The sequence below is a fragment of the Dermacentor andersoni genome, chromosome 2 (genome assembly GCF_023375885.2).
Source record: "Dermacentor andersoni chromosome 2, qqDerAnde1_hic_scaffold, whole genome shotgun sequence".
Taxonomy (NCBI): domain Eukaryota; kingdom Metazoa; phylum Arthropoda; class Arachnida; order Ixodida; family Ixodidae; genus Dermacentor; species Dermacentor andersoni.
Genome location: NC_092815.1, coordinates 11,545,776 through 11,567,197, shown reverse-complemented (window position 1 = coordinate 11,567,197; position 21,422 = coordinate 11,545,776). Strand labels below are relative to the sequence as shown.

General features: G+C 41.3%; 1 protein-coding gene across 1 annotated transcript in view; it reads left to right on the top strand.

Moving 5' to 3' along the window:
• Positions 1–19,546, top strand: part of wwk (anoctamin 8 white walker) — an 85,575-nt gene extending 66,029 nt beyond the window's left edge. Inside the window, exons 14-17 of the mRNA XM_050190140.3 lie at positions 651–848; positions 4,922–5,053; positions 6,519–6,629; positions 14,112–19,546. Of these exons, the coding sequence (XP_050046097.1) occupies positions 651–848; positions 4,922–5,053; positions 6,519–6,629; positions 14,112–14,324 (654 nt within the window). The 3' untranslated portion in view covers positions 14,325–19,546. The remainder of the gene's footprint in view (positions 1–650; positions 849–4,921; positions 5,054–6,518; positions 6,630–14,111) is intronic.
• The last annotated feature ends 1,876 nt before the right edge of the window (positions 19,547–21,422 follow it).

Below are 21,422 nucleotides of genomic sequence, written 5' to 3'. Positions count from 1 at the left end.
TTCACGTTACTTATCCTCACCTGTAGACGCAATAAATCGGATGTCATTTTTCTTCACAAATTAATACATGGAAAAATCTGCTGCTCACACTTGCTTTCCAATGTGCACTTTTACATTCTGCAGAAAGACACAAGGAAACAGCACGCCTTTCAGCCTTCAGATTTTTGTGCCCCTTTATCTAGAGTGCAGGCGACATATAATGTCCATTTGGAGTGCCTGGATATCTTCATGCCTAATTTTAATATTTTCCTGAAAGGAGTTGCACAGGAATTTCAATAACTGAACAAAAACTCTCATATCTGTTGTGTGTTCCATCATTCTGTAATCTTCATTTCTGTTTCTCCACTTTTGCTGTGTATTCTGTTCATGTACACATTTTATGCTCTGTTAAAATCTGTATTTGCAAAATTATTATCCTTTTTTTAATGTGTGCGTGCATGTTATGTGTGTGAGCTTGCATTGTTCTTCCTGTGCATTGTTTTGCCGAGTGCACCAGCACCAAGACCCTCGAGGTTGTTCCTGGGCACTTTAATAAACACCTTTTATTTATTATTATTATTATTATTATTATTATTATTATTATTATTATTATTATTATTATTATTATTATTATTATTATTATTATTTACTCTTTCTTCCCTGCTGCATAGTACGAAGGCACCTTTGAGGACTACCTGGAGATGTTCATCCAGTTTGGCCATGTGACCCTCTTCTCATCTGCCTTTCCGTGGGCTGCTCTGTGCGCCTTGCTCAACAACCTAGTTGAAGTGCGCAGCGATGCCTTCAAGCTGTGCTTTGTCTTCCAGCGCCCCTTTGCTCAGCAGGCCAACAGCATCGGTACCTGGCAGGTGTGCTTCCTTTTGTATCCGTTAACCTAAACGGTGCCAAAATCAATGGGGCAGCAAGAAGATTGCCACATTTATCCAAATAAATCTGAAACGTCGGCTCCTTTCAAGCTGGTCTGCAAGCTTAAGTTCGCTCAGCTTTAAATTCAAAATCTGCATAGTTTGTGTATATTAAAGTTTGTTAGTTAGTTTGTAATTAAAGTGTAATTAGTTTGTATATTAAAGTTTTGCATCCATCCATCCATAGTTTGTGTAATTGCAGATGGTCACATGAGCACACGCTGTGCACACTCGAGCACACTCCGCGTTCTGACATAAAATGTTTTGCAGTTTAAAGGGATGTCCTTAGCATATCTGAAATGCTTGGGTTCTGCACAATGCCTCGCTTCAATTCTGTACCACTGTGGTGTTGTGAGGCTCCACCTTCAGCAGAATGAAGCGCATATTTGACTTTCCGCAGCTTGATTAATGCCAACCAAGCACACCTTCATTTACTTGCTCAAGCACTAAAATCAGGATTTTATTATTTTATTATTAATATTTGTTTCTTCAGAGTTTCTTTTCTGTTGAGTGACTTCTTCAGTGCTGGACTATAGAATCACGCATATCGCCTCCTGGCACTGGTGATGAAGAACCAAACACTGCCAGATGTGTAATATAACTCTTCAATGGGCAAACATTTATCAAGAGAAACCAGCAGCACTTGAGTCACAACAGTGGTAACCACAGCTATCAGCTGTTGAATCTAATGTCATGTGTCAAGTCTGTCTGTATATAGATGTCTCGCTGTACATTCCAGAGTGCTCTGGTGACCACCTGTGCTGACATACATTTATTTATTTATTTATTTATTTATTTATTTATTTATTTATTTATTTATTTACATACCTACATATCACTCAGTGGACATTTGGGCAATACAGTAGGGCGTTCTAAGGATTGTGAGGTACAACAGTTGTGTGTGAGCGCGCGCGCGCGCCCACACACACACACACACACACACACACAAACGAAAAAGAAAGAGAGAGAGAGAGAAAGAAGATGTGTTGTACATTAGAGAATATACAACACGGCATCTGTTCTGTCTGACTAGACATTTTTTTCTCTGTAGCACATGGCAATGTTTGTAATATTTCGATTTAGTAGGCACATACCTCTTGCTCCAAGAACTTGATAACAGCACTAATCCACTGAAAACAAACATTGGCATAAAGTAAAACAGCAACCTGTGGCAATACAATAGTAGGCATAGGAGCACAGAACCTTTTAACCTATAGAGAAAAAAAAAAAAGAGAGCCGCAGTGACATAAGTGTAGATCTATTTATGGAAGATAATTCTAAGGTTGGTCCAGTTATTGGCTGCTAGATCGGGCTATAGGTGGCAGCAGCCTCACCGCATTAGTGTGGATGGATGATCGGTGACGCACATTGAAATGTACACAACAGCGCTTTGCTGCGGGTGATTTGGGCCATTTGTTTGGCAGTGAAACACACTGACTACAGTGAAGTGATAATATATAGCCCCCCAATGCCACATTTTTGCACGAAACACTGAAAATTCTTACTTTTCATGAATGGAGTGCAAAACAGTTTCTGTTCCGGCACATCCATGGAAATTTTTGTTTGTGTTTGGCTTGCATTCTGACCGTTCTCTTGGCACTGCTGTTACTCAACTCAACTTCCTGCGATTCTCACCTGGTTATAAAAATGTTTGTCGTATTCCTGTACAATCAAGTTAAAGTAGCTAGTACTTGTGACTCTACTTCATCTCTTGGATACATATGTACATTACTACCTTTTACTTCAACATAGTTGCTAAGCTTAAACAAGGTGTGCCACTATGAGCGACTACACTGTCACAGGATCGCCATGTGGCTTCACACACATTTATTTTTCTGTGGTAGCAGTAAAACCGTAGCATATCAGCATGAAGGATGTTTTTGAGTTATTACTGTGCATGAGAATGATGCGAATAATTTTCAATTATTTTAAGAGACAGCCTTAATGCTTTGTTTTCATTATTTGTGAAAGTAATGGCTACTACCATTCGTCAAGCTAACAACACCATGTAAAAGAGTTCATTATATATTAGCTGCCAGTAATTCAGTTTTACGATGTCCTGTGTCCAGTGACTGCAATTTTACACCTTTTGTAGGAGACAGTCAAAGCACCAAAGTGTAAAAATTCACTTCTGAGGCAAAATAACCTCTGCATAGAGGGATATCTGCATAATAAAAGAGCACCTCAGGAACAGCCAAGGACCGGTAGCGTAATCACTGAGCGAAAGTCATGCAATTATACTCCTAAGATCAATTGTATCCAGTGTCATCATATGAGCGCTTAAGATTTCATTTCCTACTGCTGAGTGATACCACACCACCTTGTTCATGTTTCATGGTATCAAAAGATGGTGGAATGATCAACACATGACTAAAGCACTGCGTTCGGGTATTGCAGCGACCACCTTGTTTATTTAAAACAATGCAAAGTGTTTTTTATTTTATTTTTTTCAATTGCTTAAATCATAATGCGGCAATAAAATGATAATGATTGTGACAAACAAAGGGTGCCATGATCACACATCATGCGCTCAATGCGTTCAGTCACTTATTTTATTGCAGTGCAAAGGCTACAGTGCAAAGCCAAATGAGTCTCTACATCGTAAAAAATAGATGTGTAGTACCACTTCAGCTGGGGAACAACAACAGAACAAACACACTTTAAAGGGTATGTTTTTTAAAGGATCGCAGTCATATGCGCACACATAAACAAGTAGCGGCTAGCAGCCAACGTGATGCACCATTCAAACTATCGTGGTTCAGCCAGTGTCTGCCAGGCTGCGACTCCGCTCGATCTTGCGGCCAATAGCATTTATGAAATATAATGAATGAATTTTCTTCCTTTGTGTGTATCATTAAGAGAAGACTGTAGTGTATGTTGTTAATAATTTTGATAACTCACCACTGGTTGTAACTCATGCCAGAGCAAAGTGTAAAATTACTAAATTATGGCGAATCAGCTTCGGGGCATAAAACTGTAGATGCATGCAACTGTAACATCATGTTGCCATTTCTTCCTGAAACTAGGAGCATTGAGGCCTATACCCAAAAGCATGCTTTGCTACTGGTTGTTTTGATTCTGTACTGTTCTGGCAATGTGCACGTTCATACTTTGCACTTTTGCGTCAAAAACAGCGGTCCACCAGGATGAGTAAAACGAAGTGTGTCAAACGCGCCCGTGATGAAAGTATCAACAATACCAATTGGTTTGTGTTGAGGTTCATAGCTCAAAGCATTTGGCTTCCTGTTGACGCGATCTGGCCTTATTGGTGAATTTTGGAGTGAACCATATGAATATAACGTATTGTTGCCTATTTACTTATTTATATCTCTGTAATTTCACTCCAAATTTGCATGTGGCAGAGTAGTTACACTGGATCTGTTAGCTTCTTTGGTTATTGCTTAACCAAGATAAATGCTCTAGTTCTTTCTGTGCATTATATTCAAGAGAGTGCTACAAATGTGATTAGTATTGCTTTATTATGCAGCAAACTTGTATGTACGAGTATAAAGCACCTCAGCTACAATGAAAAGCCACAGGTGGATCTGCTCTTGCAGCTTTTATTTGTTGTGCAGCAAACTTGTGGTATGTGCAAAGCACAAAGGTGCAGAGAAAAGCCAAACCGATATCTGACATGATAGTGTACCATGACAAACTCGTAGTGAAGCCTGAAAACATGGTGCAATGGCAGCAACAGAGTGAGGTTGATGATGAGGAAGCTGAGCTTTACCAGGCTGTGCTGTTTATGGTGGTGAGACATGGACAATGAACAGAAATAATGAGTGACTTACAGGCACTAATTTTGTAACATACTTAGGTGAATTTCTTTACTAAGCCCTTGGCTCTAACTGCTGTACCGTGGCGTCAGGTTGCATCTTGAGACCGCAAGGAGTAGGCCTTCACATTGCATTTGAGGCCAAGTCATATATAGGCCAAGTCATAGATAGGCAGGTAAAGAAGCGAAGCCTGCCTGACTTCTTTTTTTATTCATAGAGAACGTTTCTTTGCAACGATAGGTGGCCATGGAGGTCATGGGCATGCTGGCTGTGGTAGTGAACTGTGCACTGATGGGCACCCTTGGTCAGGTGCAGCGGCTCTGGCCTTCGCTCACTCCCCTGGAGGTGCTGCTTGGTCTGGTGGTGCTAGAGGTGTGTGCATTTCCCTCTCACTCTCTTCTACCATCTTTATTTTCCTGCAACATAAACTGTCAAGCTAATCATTATTTCAATTGCATATTTGGAAATTTTCACAACACTCGAGACGCGAACAGAGGAAAAAATGGACCTGTCCTCAGAGATGTTCGTGATGTGAAAATTCCAAAAGTCGGTCGTCGTTCAAAGCATACAAGCAAGCTTTTCCAAACAGTCTCTTTTCCCAAGAGCACGAATATATTTACTTGCTAGATTGTTTAAGTAGCCCTCGAAGTTTAAGGCCTCGAAATTTGCACTGTACGAACTTGTATATGCAAAGCACATGCTAGTAATACAAATAAGTGTGTTTCATAGCTGCTGAGATGCATGGTCTGAATCCGTCTTCCAAATTTTTCATGCACCATGTTAATGACAACGTATGTGAGACATCTGTTGGGTCTGCATATGCATCTGTAGCTACTTACAAAAAGTTTATGGTGATGGTATTGAAAAAGGGCAGCTTTATGAATAGTCATAGAGTAAATCAATTGTTTCTCAATTTAGCTATCTCTTTGTGCCACAAAACATGCTGATGACCTTTAAACACTTGCACTCTGTGTTTAACGAATGCCTTGAGTAGGTTGCAGCCTGCGCTAAAGAAAGGCTTCATGGAAAGCTACATGCTCTCTGTGTTTGCTTGATGTTGGAACAGTTAAACCAGTTTGGTGTGCTGGGAACATTTTGGCCCTGCTTTGACACACTAGCCAGTAAGTCACAGAATCCAACGTGGTCACAATAACAGGTAATTTACAGTTAACCGACAAGGGCAATTGAAGGCTGGCTTAGGGTAGTGAGCCCCAGGATTTTTTTTTACGCATAAATTTACTCAAACAAATGCTTGACTGCAGCAGCCATCTGGCTCTGGCATGAATAGTGGTTTCAAATATATCATGAATGTCCTTCACAGCATAAATGACTGACTGCAAAAGGTGAAATAGCCCTGCCCTGTTAAAGTGTTGAAAATGCAAGGAAGCTGTCCATAAGACTGGCACTGTGTTGTTGTGTGTTCTTTCTTCCTTTTTTTTTCTTTCCTTTTTTTTTGTGTGTGCATTTACTACTGGAGAAAATGGTTGCCGTCTCAAAACATGTAAGCTTGTCACAAATACCTAAAATTTATGTTTCTATGCACTTGCAACATTAGTGTGGGCCACCGTTTGTCTGATCAGTGTTGCCTGACCTCCGTTTGAGAATCACAGAAATGTGCTCCTTGCTTCAGTGTGATGCTCTGCTGCTATGCAACATCTGAGACAACCTGCTAGGAACTCTTGCGCCGTGCTCATTCCCTTCAGTTTCTGTGGTTGCTTTAACTGCTGTTGATAAACTGAAAATGTCAAACCTAAGTGTTTGCAAAAATGAGTAGCTGTGACTAGTATTTGCTCGTAATTTCATAATCATACTGCAGATGGTCCTTCGTTTTTTTCAGCATGTGGTCCTCTGCATCAAGTTTGCAATTGCTTACGCCATCCCTGACGTTCCCGAGTGGGTTGCTACTGAAATGGCCAAGACAGAATTTCGCCGAAGAAAAGCTGCCAAGGTACAGGTTGGACACGTACATGTCACAGAAAAGAAGCAACTGACTACAGTTACAATTACTTCATTCAAAAATTTAATTGATCACAGTGATGAATTACTAACCCACAAGCATAATTGAGCAGTTACTAAAAAGTAATTAGTTACGTTTACGTTACTTTTCTCCCTACCTTTTTTAACATTGCACAAATACTGGCCTGGTTTTTTTATTGCATCCTCTGCAGCCCTTCACACATTATCTTCACCAACAATTACTTTTCAAAATTTTTGTCCATGTTTCCTAATTTTCTTGCGATAACATCAGCAGCAACACCAAAAGCTCGCTTGATGTGTGTACTGGAGGGAAGGACAGTGTTGTAATGTACATGACTGTTTTAGGCTTGTAGCGCAGCTCAGGAAGAGCAAAAAAGGAAGGAGGTAGGGGTAATCAAAGGGAACGGAAAACAGAGTGAGCGCTAACTTCCAACTGATGGTTTATTTCGTGACACAAGACTACTTATACACTCGGCAAACCATATGACATCAAGAGATAACAAAGAAACCAAGCAACAAAACCGATAGTAACCAAGTGGTAACATATTCAGACAGCCTGTGGCTGCAGTCGGAGATACGCCCATTCATTGCTTGATAATGATAATGAAGGTGAGCTTACACATGCATGGCCCAGACCAATGATAGCCTTTGCTTCGATGATTTCTCTTGTGAGCTGATTACGACTGCGACCAAGAATGACGCATTCCTCTAAGACAGGTTCGCAACCACACGTTTGGGCCTGGGTCATGCATGTGTAAGCTCACCTTCATTATCATTATAAAGCAATGAATTGGCTTCATTTCTAGTTCAACGGGCCCCTCTCTTGCTACAACTCGTGACCCGTATGCTACAGTTTCGCTCATCGCGGCAACCGTGTGCAAAGCCCGTACCTTGGCATTTTGTGCTCGCCGCAAGATCATCCCACTGCAAGTAGGTTCCCTCTTTGGTGGATTCATTCCCTCATCCGGACATTCCAGCAGAATCTGCAAGATTCTCAAATCCGAGTTGCACAGGCAGGCTCGGCTCTACCGCCAGGTGCTCTCTACTCAGCTAAAGGTTTCTACGGAACCTTCTTCGCTGGGTCTGACAGTGCGGAAATTTCCACGCTTCGCTGACCAGAAAACCGAGTGCTTGTGGCAGTGCCAGTTGCGTGAACTTCGTGGCCGTTGTTCCAGGAGAAGACCGACTCCTGGAAACACTGTTCACTCGCCGGAAAACTTGGACCTACCAGAACACATTCATAACGTTTTGGCGTTGGGACCTAAGTTCGCGGTGGAGTCTAGTAAACCACCGGAAGAGATGCTTTCAATGGTGAGGCAGATTTCCAAGTTCGCGGCGGAAGAGGATGTTTCGCGCGTTATTTCCGAAGGTGTAGGGGCCATATCCCGCTCTAGACAGGCACTTCCGAAGGTTTCGTTGAGACGTGTAGCTAACTATCTTCGTGAAAATTCGATTTGCGTGTTACCGGCAGATAAAGAAGGCGGGTTCTGTGTACTCTCAGAAGGGAATTTTCACGCAAAAGCTGGTCTGGCAATTTCCGCCGTTTTTAAGCGTCAGGATACAGTATCCTTAAGTAAGGTAAAAGCTAAGGCTAAGAAACTTTGCAGGGAATGCAACTTGGACAAAGTGTTGAGAAACATTGCCAGCAGCAAACGAGATCACCTAGAGGTGTTCTTTAGCGCGAAAACGCACAAACCTGACGTCCCGTTGAGGGTTATTGTTTCAGAAAAGGACACGTGGCAGAAGTCTGTCGCACTGTTTCTGCAGGCCAAGCTAGCCATTTTACCCGTGAATGACCCGTTGTTAATACGCAACTCCGATGAAGTAATTGAATTTTTAAAGGACAACTCTGATCGAGGCTTTCAAGTCTTCTCCGTCGATGTGAAGGACCTCTACTATTCTATTCCCCACAATGACCTGCTGTCAGCTATTTCGCAGACAATTGATGAATTTGGCGTCACCCGTTTTCAAAATAACACTGGGCTGTCTAGTAATCACTTTTTAGAACTGTTGAGCTTTTATTTGTGACACCACCAATGACACCATCTATTTGCAGAAAAACGGAGTATGCATTGGTTCGTGCATTGCCCCGCTCCTCAGTGATTTATTTTTAGCTCGCCTAGACGTCGCCATGTCAGTCAACCTTCATCAGACTAACATTTTTAAAATATTTCGTTACGTGGATGATTTATTGTTTTGTGTTCAGTGTTCTGTGGCTGACCTTGAGACTGAGGTTGCCTCGGTAGTGCCAATAGTCCCCTTGACGTTACCTACGAGCTCCCACAGGATCATAAGATCCGGTTTTTGGATTTGCGCTTAGCTTGTTCAGATGTTCATACGTGTTGGTACTATGAACCTCGTGCTAACAAACCACTTCTTCCGTTTCATTCTGCCCATTCCAAGTTGATCAAGAGAGGCATTGCTAACCTTTGCCTTAATAATGCTTTGAAAAAGTCGTGCCACCATAGTGTTTCGTCTAGCTTTGCCTCGCAGTGCGAACGGCTTTCGCAGGCTGGTTATCCCGTGTCCCTGCAAGTGTCAATAGCAGAACGAATTCTAAGAGAGCGTAGAAAAGACAACCAGCACGCAGATAATCCTGTAACTACTCGGGGTAGGACTAGCGTCATCCCTTATATTCACACCGTCTCACACAATCTTAAGAAAATCGCCCAGCGAGCGAATGTTCGTGTAGTGTTTTCTGCCCCTAACAAGCTAATGAGGATTTGCAAACTCACTAACCCCAATAAGGTAGCTCTTCTTTCCTGTGACAAGAACCACAAAAATAAGTTTGTCAATTGCGCACATTGTGTTGTTTATTGTTTTCCACTCAAGTGCGGAAAACGTTACGTTGGTCAAACTGGCCGATGCCTGAATGACAGGCTGCGCGAACACGGTTACAATGCCAAAAATTGTATTACAGCTGGGGGGTTTCTTGCGCAGCATTGCAAAACATGTGGTTGCGAACCTGTCTTAGAGGAATGCGTCATTCTTGGTCGCAGTCGTAATCAGCTCACAAGAGAAATCATCGAAGCAAAGGCTATCATTGGTCTGGGCCATGCATGTGTAAGCTCACCTTCATTATCATTATCAAGCAATGAATTGGCGTATCTCCGACTGCAGCCACAGGCTGTCTGAATATGTTACCACTTGGTTACTATCGGTTTTGTTGCTTGGTTTCTTTGTTATCTCTTGATGTCATATGGTTTGCCGAGTGTATAAGTAGTCTTGTGTCACGAAATAAACCATCAGTTGGAAGTTAGCGCTCACTCTGTTTTCCGTTCCCTTTGATTACCCCTACCTCCTTCCTTTTTTGCTCTTCCTGAGCTGTGCTACAAGCCTAAAACAGTCATGACATACCAACTCGCCCAAACTGCCACGCTTTTGTAATGTACAAGCACCATACAGGGAAATCAGCAAACAAAGATCAGAAACTATGCAATGACAATGGAAAAAATCAAATGTAAACAAACTGAACATGAGTGTTCTGACATGGTAGCATTCGTGTCGCATAAAAACTCTAAACCATAGCGAGACACATAATGCTGTGCCAGCAGTACAGGCACCACCAGCCTACCTTTTAAAGATGAAAAGAGCAGATGCTGAGCGCCGGGTTTGCCTGCCTGAACACGCACATTCACAAGGCTGCCTCCTGGCAATTTTAAGTGCTCAAAGCTGTGTCATCTGTTACAGCTTGTCTCATCAATAAAATAGCTGCTCACATGTGACTGGTTACTGAAAAAAGTAATTGATTTACAGTGAGCATTAATAAATAAAAAAAGTAATCGCCCAGCTACAAAACTATCAAAAGATGTAAACGATTACAAGGAATTAATTATATATAATTTTATAGGTACAAGTCTTGGACAGGGTTATTATAATTTTGCTTTTATTGTGATAGCAATTATGTGGATACTCTTGGTGCATTTCTTCCACCCTCATCGGGGTCACCGTGATTTTCCTCATAAAGTCCAAGTGCAATAACACCGTGGCCACGCGCCATATTCTGTAGGTGGAAGTCGAAGCGTGGGAGGGTGAGCCAAGGACGGTGGCTTGATCCCGCCCACAAAAGGGAAAAAGGCGGGGAGCAAGCACACTGTCTTCCACCATGCACAAGGCACCGAGGGTGGGGGTGGGGGCGGTGGGTGGGGCGGGGTGGAAGTGTTCGATTGCTGCATTTGACGCGGCTGAGTGTGACCATGCGAGCCCTATTTTGAAAGCTATCTACGATGAGTAGAGTCAGCCGTGTGGCCGTGTGGGCTCTATCTTGAAAGCAATCTGCGATGAGTACAGAGTCTAGATGCACTGAGCACTCATAGCTTCGTGTAAACTGTTCTCGCCCCTTAGTTCATATTGAAGCGAGAGGCAGCACGAAGGTCAATTCACTCACTGCTGCTGCTGCTTTTTCTCACTTCAATGTTTTGACAACAAGTGCTCACGCTCAAGGTGGGCAGGCTGTTGCATGCCCACCTTTTTTTCCCTTTTGTCTTGTCTCTCTTTTGCAAACTTGAAGACTACACGCACTAGAAGGCTACTGATTAAATGAATGCCTAATTAACCCTGACCTCCGACATGTCATCCTGTCAGAGTGAGATGCGTTTCTTTTTGCCTGTGCATGCATGACACCATGCTTGTTAATTTAGTTGGTAAGCGAATGTTTACAAGTGTGCACGACTGATAAAACTACTATCATTTACTTTGTGTAGCTGTTGGGCGAAACTGTTACTTTTCTTTGTTCTTATGAATAAACTGGAATGATTGACATGTTTACTGGTGCAAAGTGTGCTGTAGTTGTCAAAAGTTTCGAAGCCACTGCGTATATGAATTGACCCTTGGTCTGGTTTGCCCCTATGGCATTGAGTGTTTCAAAGTGCTAGAAATAGAGCAGCGCAGTGCAGCACATGCCTGATCTTTAGAGAGGTAAGCATGCCCCGAGTCATAGGCCCAGCAACATATGCTGTGACAGAAGGGCGGCTGCCACAGTTACTCACGACCAAGCCTTGAATCATTATTTGAAAGAATTATTTGTAATTAGTGTAGATTATCCTAGTTCAGATCCTTGTACAGCTTACAGCCTTCTAATGAGTGATACCATGTCCTGTTCAGCAAAGGGAGATATGGTCATCATACCGTGCTGGTGAAGCAGCGCACTGTCACAGACACAGTGAAGACAAAAAAAAAAAAAAAAACCGACACTCGCTGCTTTTTTTTTTTTTTTTTTTCTTAGCAGCGAGTGTCATCTTTTCTTGTGTGTCTTCACTGTGTCCGTGTCAGTGCTGCTTCACCAGCAAGGTATGATGATCAATCACCAACAAGCCCAACTTTCCATTTTACAAAGATATGGTTATCAATTCAGTGAAGCATTCAGTGTAAGTGTAATAACAATAGTAATTAAAAAGTGTTAATTAATTATTACAAAGTGATAACTAAATAACAAAATATATTAGGTGCTTTGCTTTCTTTTTTATCTAGGTGCATGATAGCTGGGACACCCTGTATATGAAACATTCTAATTGGACCTTACAAAAAAGTAGAAAGCATTGCCTTATGTCTGCAGCAACTCATACGTTAAAGACAGCGAAGCTGTACGAGAAAGTCCTTGCGCTCTGTGGAAGTCCTAAATGTCCTAAAAACTGAGCTGAAAGAGTTTATGATTAAATTACTAGTGCACACTGGTCAATGACAGGAAGTCGATGACTTTTGTTGCGTAATCAGCCCTGCTTCAGCAGTCAAAATTAGTAGAAGCATTTCTTGGCATCTCATGTTTCATCTTGCAAAGCAGCAGCTTGGCATATTTCAAAGTTGTCTTCCATTTAGTTAGCCTTGTAGCATTGACTTAAGCACTGCACCATCTTTATGTTGCTTCATGCAACCACCTATAAGAAGGCTCTTTGAGTTGACAGATGAATGCAGACTACCTATCATGGGGCTGTATGGGAGAAGGATCAGGCAAACAGGTAGTGGATATTTAGTCAAGCAACTACTACACTAAGCTAAGATACTTATGTCAAGGAGCGAATTGCCAAGCATAGGGGAAATAAACTTCTTTCGTTTATTTAAAATGTCTAGTAATTGTAATTGTTTGTTTTCATGTTCCTATTGAAGGGGAATGAAATGGAAGTGAATGAAAAGAAAATTTTTTTGCCAGTGGGAACTGAACCCACAACTTTCACAAGATGCATATCAAGCTCTACCAATTTAGCTACAGTGTTACCCTCTGCAAGATGCAAAATACAACATAGCCAAGAGATGCAGTAGCTAAATATGTATTTTGTATGTTCTTGCTCATGTCTTCTCCCTACACTGTGTCAGCAAGCTAGCTCTCCTCACGACATTGTATGCAGTGCTGTTGGTTTCAAAATCAAACTACAGACGTCTCTGATCAAGATGAACGCAATGAACCATTAAATTCTGGTGTCCGTGCAAGAAGCATGTAGGTGTTTCTACAACCTCCAGACAAAACAGCATGTCTCCTCCCCTGGCAACATCTTTTGCTACATGGCACAGAACCGCTGAAAAAAAGTGCATGAGCACATACAGTATGATGCTTAATAGGAGTACCTATGTTGTGTAAACAACATGTTGTGTAAATAGGTACATGGGTCTTTTAGCTAAACCTCTGGTTTGTTCATGCTGAAGTTTTCTGTGTAGCTGGCATTACTTGGCTGTTTCACACAGACTAAATCGGAAGTATGAATCATGTGTGGCAACATTTGGCAAAGGTTGTGGAGTTTGCATAAATGGAACAGTGATGCCATCTCTCACTGTAACATTGAAACAAGGCACAGGCCATGGTTCACTCTAACAATGGCAGGTGGCAGCCCTGTTCTGTTAGAGTAGAGTAAAATTGACGTTTTCCTTTTTTGTCTAGCATTGCCAGAACTAGCACATATCATTTTTTCTGAATAAAACAGCACATTACGCATGCAAACATATTATTCAACTGAATTAAACACAGTTGCCACCTCTGTGTAAGGTTTGAACATAAATGAGCAAGCAATTTAGCCAGTAGAGTCATGCGTTCCAGACACTCCTGCTTATATGACGTACAGTATGTTACATAGAATAAAAATTTAAATGTCCCAGCGAGTTACACCGGCTTCTCTTGGTGTATTTGACTGGTTCCTGCTGGACTACAACATGGTTTGTGTCAGTATGGAGGCCTCTCAACTTGGAGCCAGAGAATCCATGCCTGAGCCGAACGTTCTGCTGCTCCTGGAGCAATTGAACCATGTGATCAGAATTACGTTGGGTTTCGGTCGCGCACTATAGCTCGAAGGTGAGAGCGCCTCCAAATGCTCTGAGCTGGAGTGCGACATTCTGAACGAACCCAGTGAATGTGTTTTTGGTGCTCTGTTTCGACCAGCCGAATATAAACAGCCCTATGAGAGCGCTTGAAAGTGACCACTTAAATATGCCATTAGTTAATTGCATTCTATGTTGCTTACTTTGGCAGGATGCCAAGCTGACCACGGCTACCAGGGGCACCTGCACTTCTGAAGATTTACTCAGCCCCGAACATCGCTGCCTGTGGGACCCACTGAGCACTAGCGAGCTAGATCCAGCCAGCCAGCCAGGTTCACTGCCCAGTTGGGTAGGACGTCTTCTGCGGATGCCTGTCACTAAACCAAGACAAAGGCGACGTACTATGCCTACATCCCAGCAGTAACAGCTTGAAAAATTTCCACTGTGGCTGATACCACAACGCATTACTGGTGTTAGGCAGTACCTTTTCTCTTAAGATGGTGGATTGAATGGGAGCAAGCTGCTCCTTGAGCGAAGTGATTTTTTGGGTAGACGTTTGCCTGCAAAAGAAAACTACTGTTTAGCAGCAGTGATGCCGACAAGTATGCACAGCAGTTGTGTAACCAAACCCACTGGTTACATTCAGCCCCATTCACTCACTATGTGGAAAGTGTCATTGCACATTCAGGGTGATTCAGTAGTTTGTGTGAAGATTTCAAAAAGTGGTATACGAGTATCATAATGAAAGAACAACTTGATACTACATATCTGGCTTGAGGTGGAACAGAAGTGTGATACCATCGCTCATGTATGCTAGAACATAGGAGCTGAATACTGGCACTTCTTGCTCAAGTGTACTTTCTCCTAAGGTTGTGTAATGTGAGTACACAGAAGGCTGCAGCAGCTCATGACAAGGCAAAGTGGGCAGGCTGTTGCAACATGAGTTTGTGGTAGATCACCATAAAAGTCAAGGAAGTGATGAATGTTGACTTAATTACATTAACATGCAACAGTTAAACTGTAAAGGCTCATTGTACTCTGACCTTTTGGTGGCACTTAGTACTCGATTTTAGACAGTCAGAACAGCTGCATAATACTTGCAGGCATTTGTCACCAGGTTGCGCCAACATAAGTTTACAAGTTTTGAACCAACACATGATGCATCACATGTGGCAGTCCAATACAGATGATAGTGAGATAGTTCTATCATTGTGCCAGTGTGCAACAAGCATACCAAATCTGTCAGCTATGTGCAGTGCCAGTGCCATGCTATCACCAATGACATTCATCTCTCATAGATGTAGCTTATCTGCCTTCATTTGCTGGCACGAAACATTGTGGAGCACTTTGGTGTAACTTGAGCTCTCATCCCTAATTGTGCCAGCATCACTTAAATATGAGTGAAATCCGTAAAGTGCCATTTAGCAAATATCTGAGTGGAGCTTTAAGAACTCAAAAGGGCCCTGAATTAGCACTAAACACAAGGATTATGACCCACATCCGTAGTACATGCTAGTGTGATACCATAGCACATGACGCACATTTCACCATTATTAGTGTAAACACGACCAGATGAAGGGCATAACAGAAGTATTGGTTGCAGGAAAATTGCCTTTGTTTGGAAGCATTCGCTTTTTAGCAGTGTTCTACAACTTGAAGTTGTTGGCCATTACTGGCTGTTGCTCACTGCATTGTAAATTTTCAGGTAGGTAATGGTTTCAACAACTACTGCAGTGCGTTTTGCAACATTGCTTCAGGCCCTCTTTTGATTTTTTCAGTTTGCATGCTTTGGTGTAAATGCTTTGGGGTGTTTTTGTATGTCATATTCAGTCAAGCAAAATCGCAAGAAACCTGGCCTAGCCCTGCACCAGGATATCTGCACAGTTCGCTATTGCTAATGGCATCAGCTCAGCCATTTGTTGACTGTGATAAGGACACAAACATCAGCTTTTGCTTCAGTGTAAAGCCAAACTGTCCTTGCAGTACTTTTACTGCAGTGCTGCCAGCGAAATAAGGTGGCGCAGCATCTTCCCTGTGACAGTTTCATGAATCAGTTCACTTATACTGACTGACAACGAAGCAGGCTCCTGGTACTAAGTGCTGTTGCATGCCCACCCTTTGTCTCCTTTTGTCTTGTCTTTCTTTTGCAAACTTGGACTACACACACTAGAAGGCTACTGATGAAATGAATGCCTAATTAACCCTGACCTCCGACATGTCATCTTGTCAGCCTTGCCTTACTGTGTTGGAATTATAGCTTGATAGCATTTTGATGATACAGGAGTTCTTATAGGAAGTGCTTCTACATCAAATGCATAAAAGCGCTGAGATTGCAGGTTGCAAAAGTCTGGAATAAGTGAGGACGGCTCAAAGTATGGGTAATGGACGCAGGCATCAATTGGTCATCTTTGAAGTTTAACAGTAATCTTTCCTCAAGGAGCAGTTGCTTTCACACAGTTGCAAAACAAGATCAGTAAAATGCCAGAACATGTGGGGGCTATACTGGTATTAGTGCATTACTCTCTCTTAGTCCTAACATGCATTCAGTCTAGAGTATTGTTTTCCAACTGTGCCACAGTGAGTGCTCTTTGAAAGAACTGTTCAATAAACATTGCAGTTGAAAACTGTTGTCTGCCATTTGCTTAATTATTTTCTGCACATACGTTTTGCAAGTCATTAAAGCGAACACTTTGTGCTCTATAAGAGGTTAAAAGTCTGGATATGCTCATGTATATGTGCTCATGAAGCGGTCACGAGATAATGAAGCAACCTTCCTTGATAAAGGAGAAAGTTGTTCATGCTCTATGAGCACAAAAACCAGCAGTGCAAGCCTTCTAAACAAGACAAGACAGGTGCCTCAGCATTGTCTGATGACTCGCAGCTTACCTTTCACCTTTTATGAAATGCGCAGTTGGTTCAGAAATTCACTGTTAGGCCCATGCCCAGCAGCTCAAAAATTTATCCAAACACTTCTTGCTGTGCTTTCAAGACTGCCATGTCAGACTTCAACAAGAGTTTTGCTGTTTCTGTGCACTGCATTGTTGCAGGAAAAGTAAGAAAGCAAAGTGTTGCCATTGTTATTGCAAGTCTTTCAATCTTTCTACAGTCAGTCATGATACAGGATGGCATTGAGCAAGACTGTGAATTCTTCAGGATGTACAACTGAAGCTTGCATGTGCTAAAGGTGCGTGATGTCACTGTGGCATTGCAGAAGTGTGTATTTTCTCTCTTAACTTTTGTAACACTGATAGAACTATGTCACTTGTGCTTGTTCCTGGTGCTGTCTTCCTCTTACTGCTAAGCTTTCACTCTTGTCTTTGATGTTTGCGGGTAATATAGTCATTAGTAAGCAGTAAAAACAAGGTGATCTTTTCCAGGATGTATTTGTTGTCAGATGGCATGATACACCACAAATAATTCCAGAACATTATTTATTATGAGCTGTTTCATGTTCTACAAACAACACACAACACCCCATGACACCAGATTTGCAGCACATTGTTTGAAAGTAGATGACACTGAAGCCTGGATGTCTTCTCTTGTTCAAAAAAGGTACAGATTACTGCACGCTTCTCTAATCATATGCATGTTTCATGCACTGAGGCATTTTATTATGGCCAATATTTTATAGCTAAAGTATTTATTCATGAGAAATGTTATTGAGGTTTTAACCTGAGCTACAGGGTAAAATATGGTTAGAGATGGGCTTGAAACACTTTATTGAGCTCTCATGTGTTGGCCTAGTTGTTTTGCATAGATTTGTGAAGATCTCTGCAATATAAAAGCGACTAACTATCCAACATAAGTGCTCGTTTTCTCTGACTAGCTTGCATAATATTACAAGCTCAAGCAACGTACTCAAACAGTTGCAACTGCACAGCACATGTGGGCATTGTGTGTGTCCCCATTTATGTAATGCCTAATTTTGCTGGATCAGTATTAACATACCTCTCGATGTACTGTGAACTTTGTACTTATGCTTACACAATATTACAGCAAAAATCACAAGCACATGCTTAGCTTTCTTAGGTTTTTGTTTCTTTTGCAATCTTGCTAAAAAATAGCCTTGATGTTTATATATTCTGGCTTAAATAGCCACACCAGGTTTAAAGCCTGTCGTAAAGAATGTGCGGTATTTACTATAAAACTTACAACTTGCAACTATGGCTGTTTGTATCACATCGGAAATCATAAAACTGTCAGCTGAATGGTCATTTCATCACTTTTTGCTCAAACTTGTCACAATGCGAGGTATCTCTGGAAAGTCATAAAGGTCAGCAGGAGACAAACAGGTACATTAACAGCCAGAGACTGTCATATCTATAGTTTAGTCTAGACCTTACTTCTGCCGGTTCATCCAACTGCTTGAAATTTGTGATACATGTATTCCTTATTCTGAACATGTGATCTGGTGTGTTTTCTGTCACGTTTCTCTCATCCTTCAGTCACACAGAATTCACAATCAGCCTCACTTTTGTGCCGTACAGCTTTGTGCTCGATAGTAATAGATAATAGATGATCACTTTTTAGGTTGCTTACTTTACTTTGGCGACCTAGTTGATATAGTACCACTTTATTATTTTCCTCTTGTCACATGTGCTACTTTTTCTTCTTCCGCACTCATTTAGCTCACGCACATTTCACTAAACTGAATACAGTTAAACATTGATATCACGAAGTCAGTAAAATCGGCAATTGCTTCATTATATCGAAATTTCTTCGTATTGAAATTCGACCTTTTATGCAAATAAGTAGTCGCTGATAGATTTTTCCTAAAAGGAAAGGGGCCACAGAATTTTTTGAATGACTGGGCAGTCGAAAAAGCAAACTTAGAATGATAAAACAGTTCATTTTGACGAATTTGGTAGTCAGCGACAAATGATACGATTTCATGCCACGTCGATGATATCTTCACATTCTTGACTGTTGTTGCTCTGAATGGCAGCCATTTGCAGTGATATTGCAGGCAAGGTGCAGCTTGGGCTGATGAAGAAGCATGCAAAGGAGCTGAGTTGACATAGAATCGCTGGCATAAGAGCAGATCACGGTCAAGCACGCACAAACAAGGACAAGGCATAAGAGCTGAGTCGGGCTAGTTGGTGTTGAATCATTATTAACTGCAGCGGAATATGAAAACAATGGACAGAAAAGAAGTCAACACAGAGAGCACTCTGTGTTTTTAATGGAATTAATAATAGAATGGAATTGTTCCATCAATCCAGCATTGGATTGTCGCGACCCTGTGCCTTCATTCTTAAGTAATCTCGGAGTTATGTTTTGCTTTGACTAACATTGCTGTGTTCTTGTTGCAAGGTATATTTCCTATTCATGTGTTCATTCCCTTCTTGAGATTTTTAAATAATTCTTTGCTACCTGCTCATTTATGTCTACTGATGACAATCTTGCCAAAAGTGTACTGTTTTTGGGTGTAACTGCAACTGGACTTTTCTGGGCTGGTTCGAGGGAGACAAAAATGTTTTGGGTCTGTTTAGTCTGGAGCAGGAGGCCTTCTTTCATTGTTATTGGTCTGAATTAGGTATTGTATTTTTAATTTCCTCTTGCTAGCCACTATGGCATGTGCTGCATTGTTATGCTGTGCCCCTCCCTCCCCACTGGAAACAGATAAAGTGACAAGTAGACCTTCAATTCTGTGGTAGCGCTTCACTTATTTAAATTTCTTTCCACTCTTGCTAACTACATGTGCAAATGTTGCAATCAATGTACATTATTCTTCGAGATTTCTGATAAGAATGGAATACTTCCAGTCTTTCTGATGAAGTTACATTAACTCTGTCTCCACAAAACCGTAGAATTTCATTTGAAGCAACTGAAGATGAATCAAGCATGGTGCAAGACATAATTATAGCTTACTACATAAAGACATATGCAGACCCACTTGTGTTTAAATGAATATATGTTGAGCATTTATACAAATAGATGTATACTATCCTTGTTTGCAATTGTAGTGGATGGGTCAGTGTTTCGGTACCAGTCAACATACACACCTGCCTAAGTATATTCTTTGTAACTACAATGTGACAATATCAGATGTGAGCATGTTTTGACTATTCATGTTTTGCAATAAGCCATTTCTTGACCATGTCTCTCCGTCCTGTGAAGTGTAGAAGTTTTTTATTGAACTGTAGTCTGATATTTACTTTGAACTACAGCCATAAACAAAGCAAGCCAAACAAAATTTCGAGATTGGTTTGAATTAGAGGTGGGAAAATATCAACTTTTTCAAATACGAATCAAATACGAACAGTAAGTATTGAATATTGAATTGAATACTGTATAGTCAGACGTAGTCTCATATACTTAAAGCAGGAACACATATTTCAGTATAATTAGGTATGCTGCTTGTACTGTCTTGTAAAAAAAGACCTCTCAGTATCGTAGACAATTAGGATCCATTTTAAACATAAATTGCCAATTGTCCTAAAAAACTGCACGAATACCCTCTGAACATCTTTAGAGCCAGATTGCAAGCAAGCCTTCCAAGGATATATAGCTGCTAAATAAATGGTTACCAAAAAGAAAAATTAGAAGTTGTGGGTGAAAAAAAAGGGCTGCTGAAGGACTTGTGTGCTGTTATCATGTGTATAAGGGCCCTTTGTAGGGAAATATTATTATGTGACTAGAGTACCAAATATACTAAATGACAGACTATGAGCAAAAATCACAGGTTGTTGTGGACACGTGCAAGGTTCTGTTGTGAAATCACAAAAAAAAAAAATCTTAATTACCCATTTTGTCACTGTGTGGCTTCGAAAAGTTTTGTTGTTTCACTTCCGACAATTTTGGACAGTTTTTTCAGCAGACAGAGAACAGTAACCAGACTTTAACAGTCAGTTGTTGCAAAATACTTGGCCAGTTATGATACCTTAAAATATCAAATAGTTCACTTTCGTACACGAATATGAGTAGTTAGTGCATAATACTATTTTATTCATATTCGAAACTTTGAATATTTGCCTACTCCTAATTTGAATTAAACAGGACTTTGATTAATTCTTGTTTGTATTAGAGCAAATCTACCACATTAGATTGGACAGCTCGAGAATTGGAGCATGCTGACATAAAGAAGTGCCGTCTGTGTGTTTTCTTTCTGCAAGGCTGTTCAGGCACGCAACCTTTCTTTCCACTAGCTGTGTGCCCCGATTAGGCATTTTCGAATGCTACAACAGCGGAACTTTGCAAAAGCCATACAAAAGCCACTAGGGTTGCTAACATCTACAATGCATATTTACAAATGGGAACATATATAAAGTATTCAATTTTATGTTTGAAACCCGCATTTCTCAGATATCAGTGTTCAGTCCAACCAAAAAGTCACAGGCCTGCGCGGCACATGCAACACAGTCACAGCATAAGATGGAGGAGCGGCTCCATAGGAGCTCCTTAGGAGCTCCATTTTCGGCAGAACACACCGCAGGGTACTCGCAGCGAAGTCTCTTCGTGTGATTTTCACGAGAACAATCTGAACTGTCCACCTGGTGTCGACAGTGAGCTGTGGCTTGTG